Source organism: Ipomoea nil, unplaced genomic scaffold, assembly GCF_001879475.1.
Source record: "Ipomoea nil cultivar Tokyo-kokei standard unplaced genomic scaffold, Asagao_1.1 scaffold3321, whole genome shotgun sequence".
Taxonomy (NCBI): domain Eukaryota; kingdom Viridiplantae; phylum Streptophyta; class Magnoliopsida; order Solanales; family Convolvulaceae; genus Ipomoea; species Ipomoea nil.
This window is the reverse complement of record NW_017619749.1, coordinates 5,956,749-5,964,817: the sequence shown is the minus strand read 5'-3', so window position 1 is coordinate 5,964,817 and position 8,069 is coordinate 5,956,749. Positions and strand designations below refer to the sequence as shown.

At 36.5% G+C, this 8,069-nt stretch overlaps 1 protein-coding gene across 3 annotated transcripts; it reads left to right on the top strand.

Moving 5' to 3' along the window:
* Positions 1-759: 759 nt before the first annotated feature.
* LOC109170554 (YTH domain-containing family protein 1) lies at positions 760-7,886 on the top strand. 3 transcript variants are annotated; one of them, XM_019319716.1, is made up of 8 exons: positions 760-1,160; positions 2,941-2,975; positions 3,084-3,261; positions 3,621-3,697; positions 3,796-4,311; positions 4,772-5,275; positions 6,207-6,419; positions 7,165-7,886. In XM_019319716.1, the coding sequence occupies exons 1-8, from the start codon at positions 1,106-1,108 to the stop codon at positions 7,420-7,422; spliced, it is 1,836 nt and encodes a 611-aa protein (XP_019175261.1). In that variant the 5' UTR covers positions 760-1,105; the 3' UTR covers positions 7,423-7,886. The 3 variants fall into 3 exon arrangements, with proteins under 3 accessions (XP_019175261.1, XP_019175260.1, XP_019175262.1); XM_019319715.1 differs by having other exon boundaries at positions 4,760-5,275; XM_019319717.1 differs by lacking the exon at positions 760-1,160 and having other exon boundaries at positions 2,943-2,975; positions 3,100-3,261; positions 4,760-5,275.
* Positions 7,887-8,069: the final 183 nt, after the last annotated feature.

The window sequence follows — 8,069 nt, the reverse complement described above, 5'->3', positions numbered from 1 at the left end:
CTTGTTCAGGTTGATTTCGGTACAAATTATAAAATTATACAATTCGATTCCAAAAGTTATTACCACTTTGATCATTTTCAACTGCAGCATCTTTACTAATGTTGAGTCATGCGCTACATAACAACATGTCATCCTTATTTGTTCATCGACTTTTCAATATGTTTGTTGGTCGTGTTTCTTGATGTGTTGGCATTTCTTGAGTGGAGTACTTAGAAAATCCTGACAAATGTATATTTGTTGTATGAGTATGATGAGTAACCTCAGTGAGAGTAGACATTAGAGTAAAATTATAATATGATGGATGATAGGTTAGTGAACACCTTGAAACAAACAAGGTAATTGCTGATAATTGACATTGCTCATTCCGATTAAGAAAGGAGAATTGAGTGATTGGAGGTTGTGGATTTTGATTGGCTTCATTAGGTTCATTATGTGAAAGTAGTGAGAAGTTAAATAATGGATTGCGTGGAGGATCCATTTGAAGGTGTTACAATATTTCGTAAAGGAAAAAGGCAAAAGATGGATGAAGTAATATGCAAAAATATCCATTAATTTCCTTCAACTAATTATTAGATTCCATATCCAAATTTTCTTCAACTAATTATTAGATTCCGTACCCAAATTTCCTTCAACTAATTATTATATTCCATACCCAAACTTCTTACAAACTCATATGATATTCTAGATTTAGGATTATGAAAAAATAATTTTTTTTATTAAAAAAAAGAGAGAAAAGAAACAGAAACCGAAAAGGTTAAAACAAGCTTCCAAAAGCGTTTGTAAACACACGCACTTGGACACAGAGAAGCAGAGAGAGATATACGTACATACATGTGTATGTAGTACACACATATATATACTGGCGTATGGTGGACCCTAAACCCCCCTTGCTTCTCTTTGTTTTCAAACCCTCCCGCGAAGCAAATTAATCCTTTCCTTGGATTCTCACTCCTCGATTCCAATTGGGGAAACCTCAGAGGAGAGACTCTCTTTGTTTTTATTATTATTATTATACTGTTGGATTTACATCTGAGTGAATAAAGAGAGTGATTTGGTTCAACTCTAGAGCTTTTCTGTTGTCGACGTTTCCGATTCAATTGGATTCATGGAGGAAAACAACCAGCAGGGTTTTGATCGATTTGCTCCCAACTCCTCTCCAGGTTCGTGTACATTCCTTCTCATTAACAGTTTTGGTTTTTGGTCAATTCGATTCAACTGAATTTTGACTTTGCATTAGGAGCTTTTGTTTGAGTTGTATTTGCCGGCTATTGGTTTTCGTAAAAAAAGAAAAAGGATCCGTTTTGCTTGTTTACAGTATTGCTTGCACCAAATTCGGAAGTTTAGGGTAAGGAAAGGCACGAGTCCTAGTGTCTTTCTTGCAATTGTATTGAATTCTCAAGTAGAGATGTGGTTCTGGTTATAGGGCTATGTACCTAGTTAAAGATCACGGCTTGCTACTGAATACCACAGTGGAAGTTGTTACTTTGTTACAATCACTTAGCAAATTCTGTGGACCTTTTTGATTTAATTATTAAATGTTATTCCAATTGATTGTATAATTTGCTAGTTAACTCCTGGCTATGGCCTTGTGTTGTTCTTATTTTTGATGTGTTGCATCTGATACAAACTGTGGACAGAAAATTTAAGGAACAAATGTATTTTTTGGTGAGGCCTGCATTGTTTATTATGTCAGTATTTAAGTATTCCATAAAACAATCTGCAATTGCTGTATGAATTAGTAATCATGGTGAAACAGCTAGAAATGTCTGAGCTGGTTACTTGTAGTAAATAACCCTTCACTTAATTTACACTTGGGAATTTGAGTCAAGGAACTTCTAAGGTTCTTGATGCATCACTGGTTTTGGATGGAAAGAAGCAGTACTGGTGCACCTTATGAGTTTATTTTAAGTACTCCTGCAGTTCTGAACAGTATGTAATTATGTATAGCGGATATGGTTTTAGGAATCTTATGGAAACAAAACATACTAGAGTTGATAGCGTGATGACTGATTTTGTTATATGCTCTCACTAGTCTCTACTTGAATGGAGCATCTTGTTACTTTTGGCCACCAAGTGTCCCTCAGTTAGTTCAGAGATGAATAGTTGTGCAAGGAATGATGGAACTGGCAACACTGGCATTGAGTGTTTTTATGGTGTTGGTTCTTTTGGGTGGGTTATAATTGTAAGAACTTTGTGGTTAGTTTTAGTGTACTCTTCAAGTCATGATTTTGATCACTTCAGTTGACATTCGGTTCAATGCTATCTGCATTATAATTGTGACTTCTATAAAGGAAAAGAAAACTTGAAAGAGTTTTCTTAATTATTAATTGCTTCTAGTTGTGTTATAGTGCTGAGTTTGATCTACCCTAAAGTTGATATGGTTAAATATGTGCCAAGAAGTAACTTTTGATACATTCAGATACTTACCCTCAAATTCCATTTACTTCTATGGGAGTTAAGAATGGTCACAGTACAATGCTTGCTTCTAGATTCAAACAGAGGAAAAAAGAGCAGTACGATGGGAGGAAAAAGTGTTGTGGTTTTTAATTTATATGAGAGTTAGGCTAAATAAGACTGTTTGGTTCATGGAGGTGACCTTTGCTTAGAGGAAGTATATCACTGGCAAGGATCATTTTAACTAATTTGATCTATTTATCTTAGTTGCTTAAGATCCTTATCATTCACACCTGGTCTATTTCTACTCCCTGTTTTGACCTCAAGCCTTTTGCCATTTCCATCATTCTCTTTGTTTGCTCATCCTAGCCTGTTGGCATTACCCTTGATCCAGGACTATTTATTGAATTTGTTTGATTTTGGGACATTCCTTAGAGATAGTGTGAAATTTACAAGTGGAATTCCTTTTCAAAGTATCATTTGATTTTTATCCAGAATACCTGTTTGTGCATTAATAAGCTATGGGTTCTTCTGATGTTGATGTAGGTGAGAGAGCTGAGCTGCATGCTGTAGCGGAACAGGTATGCTGCTATTTGTCCATTATATAAATCAGTGTTTCATTTTGTTTATGTATTTTTGAATTAGCATAGGTATTGTGTTCCATTAGTACTTGTTTAATCTATTATCAGCCTATTTCGCCCAAAGATGAAAGGATTGTTTCTGCCAATCATTCTCCGGATGCAGCCATATCTGTGGTTCCAGTAAATGCCAAAGACCAATCTGTTAGCTCTGAAACAAGTGCAGCTCTTTCTACTATGCATCCACCCAATTCTTATACTCCACTGGAGCAAGGTTTTTATTATGGAGGTTAGTACCATTTAGCTACTGTTTTCTTAATCCATTGTTCTGTACTTTCCAGAATATGATAAAGGTCTTCCTTCTCATTAAAAGTTTCTTGAAGTTGGTTGACTATATGATTTATTAAGCGTGCCTCAGGTGTACTACTTTAACTCAATGTGGCAAATTTTTGATTGATTTCTGTTCGACAAGTACATAAAAGATTTGGGTTATTCATTTTTTTTTTTGTTTGTCGTTCAAATTACATAATTGCAAAGCTTGATGCTTGTGTCCTATTTGGATCACACCTCAATTTTTAATGAAGTGGACCAAAAATTATAAATAATCCTTGGTCTTGTTAACTGACTCTTACTTTGTCTATGGTTCAGGTTATGACAATGGCTCAGGAAATTGGGCTGAACACTCTAATGAAGTGAATGCAAACAACTTGCATGTTGTACCTCCTGTGAGTTTAAATCAACTCTCTCATCTTAGGTATTTATTTTCCTTGATATTGTTACTACTTACTGAGATGCTCATTTTGTTGTATTTGATTGTATCCAGGCAATGTACAATGATGGGAATCCATCACTCTTTTTCCCCCCTAGTTATGGTTATGATGCCCAAATGGCATATGGGCAGTTCTCCCCTATCGGTGGTCCTCTGTCCCCCATAATGATAGATGGTCAGCTATATTCTCCACACCAAGTCCCAGTATCTCCATCCTACTATCCACCACCTATTTCACCTGGACTGCCACATGTTACTTCAGCTCTTCCTGCTTCACAGACTGAGCTGATGGCACCTGGAAGTAGTGGCCATGAAAGTTTAGTTGATAGTATGCTTTATGGGCCGGGATCAGGTTACTACATGCCCTTTGGATCTTTTGGTGGAGGAGAGCTTCCTGGAAACAGTAACCTTGGTTTCTACAAATTCCAGAATGATTTTGGATCTGGAGAACCTTTGACAAATCGGCCCAATTCACTGGACTCTGGCAGATATGTGTCTCCTTTGACTTCAGCTGCAGTATATCCACAACCTATTGGCCTACTTGGGTCATATGAGCAAAATGCTGCACAGGTTGGCTAATACAAAATTGTTTGTTATGACTTAAACTCTTAAAGTGGGTTGTAAGATTATACCAAATTTGTAGATGTAAGGTGTCCCTGAATTACGTTTTCATTTTTAGATACCTTCTTCTTTAGATAATAGCAGTGACTTTCTTGACTATTTTCTTTCCCCAAAAAATTGTTGACTGTTTCTTGTTCCTTGAGTTGATTCCCTTTTCAGTGAATGCATAGGCAATTTCCTGTGGAACTCAAATGCATCAAATATATATGAGCTCTCTAGTTTTTCCAGTCATTTGACTCTTGATCATAATTTTCCTACCAAAATACTAGTCTTTTTGCTCCAGTTTTTTCCTTTTTAAATTTTTATTTTTAAAATTGCTCATTAATTGCTAGAATTTTAAACATTTTACACATTGGAGTACATGTATTAACTTTCATGATTACTGACATCACAACAGGCATCATTTCAGGGTCTTGGATTAGCACCAGGCTCCTCAGCCAGACACTATATACAAGGTGGCTCTTATCCAAGTTCAAATTATGCCAGTGGCTCTGTTTGGGAAACTGGCCACCAGAATCACTTTACCACTGGAAAAGGTGGTAGACGTCAAAGGGAGCAAGATTCAGTCCACATCTCTACTGAATCACTTGCTATGTCAAGTGACCGGAATCGGGGACCTAGGGCTTCAAAACCAAAGAGCAAAAGTTCTCCTGAAGAGAATTCGTCTGGAATTCATAAGGATCTTGACTCAACACCCAGTTTTCAGCTTGACCAGTTCAATCGCCCTGACTTTGTAGTAGATTATGAGCAGGCTAAGTTCTTTGTCATCAAGTCCTTCAGTGAAGATAATGTTCACAAAAGTATTAAATATAGTGTTTGGTCCAGCACACCCCTTGGAAACAGAAAACTTGATGCTGCTTATCGAGAAGTAAAGGAGCTTAATAGCAGTTGCCCAGTCTTTCTCCTTTTCTCGGTATGTTTCTTGAGTCATTAAGTATAAATGAAAAGTGATTTTTTTTTTTTTTTTCTTTCTCCTATCTGTGTGGATATATTTGAGTTGATAAACTGGAAGCATATTGATTTAGAGACACTGTAGTTTCTGGCTAAAGCTTAAAAAGGTTCAGTACTGTCTAGTTTCTAGTGAATGGATGGCAAGAGTAAATTCTGGTACTGAAGAAGACCAGAAGAGTGATAGTGACCCTGATAGGTAGTTGATCTCTGTTGGATATACTGCATCGTGGTCTTTGTTTGGACACTTATGTTGTGACTTGCCACTGGTATTTTGCTCATAGGAATGCAACCTACCAAAGCTATGGTTATTTGATGCTGGGATTTGACTCGTGCAAGATTCTTGACTGGCATGCCCTATGTTATATTAGTGCCAAACAATGGGAAGCATGCTCTTTGTTTCATGGAATGGCTTGTTACTGGTTCTCTTGGAAGATCTAGTATTACTAATTCATACATTCCTGTATTTAATGCCAAAGTCCATGATATTGGGCTTTACACAGCCTGAGTTTAAAGAAGAAATTCACTTGTTGGAGAAGGATAGATTCTTATCACAATTCAAGATAGGGACTTCTCTTGTGCAAGAGTCAGTCATTTGACATTCTGCACCTCCTTTATGTACCTGTTTGCAAGTGATGTGCCTGTCTCTGTCCCTATTGTCAAATTGTCATCCCCTCATCCTTTTTTTTTTTTCCACAATTTACTTCAGAATTGTATCTGTAATCTAATTACACCCCATAATTATTTATATTTTTCTTTGAACTACTCATGCATATCAGTGCTATTATTGAAATTTTATTTAAACATCATTAAATATGGCCCCTTTTGATGCAATTTTGTTATTGATATATGTGTGTTACCCCCTTTAATTGTTTCGTTTTTTGAACAATCTATAGGTCAATGCAAGTGGCCAATTCTGTGGGGTAGCTGAAATGTTAGGATCAGTTGACTTTGACAATGATGCAGAGTACTGGCAACAGGACCGATGGAGTGGACAATTCCCTGTTAAATGGCATATTATCAAAGATGTACCTAACAGCCAGTTTCGCCATATAGTGCTGGAAAATAATGACAATAAGCCAGTCACTCACAGTCGGGACTCTCAGGAGGTACACAAGATTTTCCCTTCTCTTGATTGATTACTGGCTATGACTTGCTATTGTTCAAATATTTAGGTATTTCAACTATAGTTAGTTTATTATTTTGACAGTTGTAGCCTGAACCCAGATGGTGGTTTCATGTGTGTTTGGCTTTTTTAAACTTGTTTTTTTGTACATTTCATGGATTATGGTTGTTTGGAAGCTTTTACTTGACTAACCAGTAACCGTTAGTTCTGGAGTAAGAAGGATCAATTATATGGATTCTATTTCTTCGTTCAACTTTATAAATCTGTTAAATTGGTCAAATGAATTGACTCTGTGATTAAGGAAGGTTGATTTTAGGCGTTAGAAAGTAAATACGTATCCTGTGAAGTGTGAAGACTGAAGAGTCCATTCAACTAAAAGTGCATTGTTAAATCTAAGTTGATATTCGTATTCTTTTGCAAATTTCACTGACATATGAGGCCAAATCTCCCTGCCTTCCTAGACCATCCTGGAATGAATTTAATAAAATATTTCTTCATATTACCACTATTCTCCAATTTTTTCAACACTCTTCAAGTGTCAATCATCTATGACTTGTTAAGAATATTGATGACTGTCTTCAAAACTTTGTTTATTTTTATATATTAATCACATTAATGATATTCCTATCAGTTGATGATGGGGTTTTATCATACATCACTTCTTGCAAACTGCTATACTGTTATCTTTTATCCATTTTCCATTTTTAGTTCTGATTTGGTCTTTTCAGGTAAAATTGGAACAAGGGATAGAGATGTTGAAAATTTTCAAGAATTATGAAGCTGAGACCTCCATCCTAGATGATTTTACTTTCTACAATGAGCGGGAGAAAGCCCTGTTGGAGAGGAAGGCAAAACATCGAGCAATCTCAACTGGAAAAACTGCACCGGCTCTTACTGCTGACCCAATAAATCAACTGGCCGATAGCCTAGTCGAAACCCTCCACTTGGAAGGCAGTAAACAGTTGCCCCAAAAAGACCGGGAGTAACTCGCTCCTGTGAATATCCAAATTATAGAAGTAACTTCAACTGCTCAGAACTTGGCTAGGCGGTTTTTGTTTGGCACCCATGGTATCTTCTTATAATTAGACTGCTGACAGCAACATTGTATTCTTTCACCGTAGACCAAAACCATCTGTTCCCTTTTGCCCCCAATTCTTATTTGCCAGTTCATGAAATTAGTAGCTTTTGGATTGAGATTCCTGGGAAAGGGTAGCTTGCTGGAATTCCTGGGATATACTAATTTCCTATCATTTATTGGATCCACCATCTTGGTTTTCCTTTTTCCTAGAGGTAGGGGGTGTCTGGCAATGCAGTCAATATAATGTTCATAGACTTGTGCAGTTGTGCCTGATGTTCAACTATTGTACTCTATTTTTCTTTTTCCTGTGAAGGGCAATACTTTGTGCTGTTTCGTGTTTAATTGTAATATCCCAAATCGACAATGAAAAAACAGTTTAACTGCTGCAGCACATGACTTTAAAGGAACAAAGGAGGGGTATCTAACATCACCAATTGATGCTACCTACTAGTATAAAGTTAAGACTTTGTTTGGTTTTAGTATTCGACAAATAATTTCATTACATTTTGTTGCCCTCAACAAATTATACCGGTGAGTCCTAATCTAAATTATATA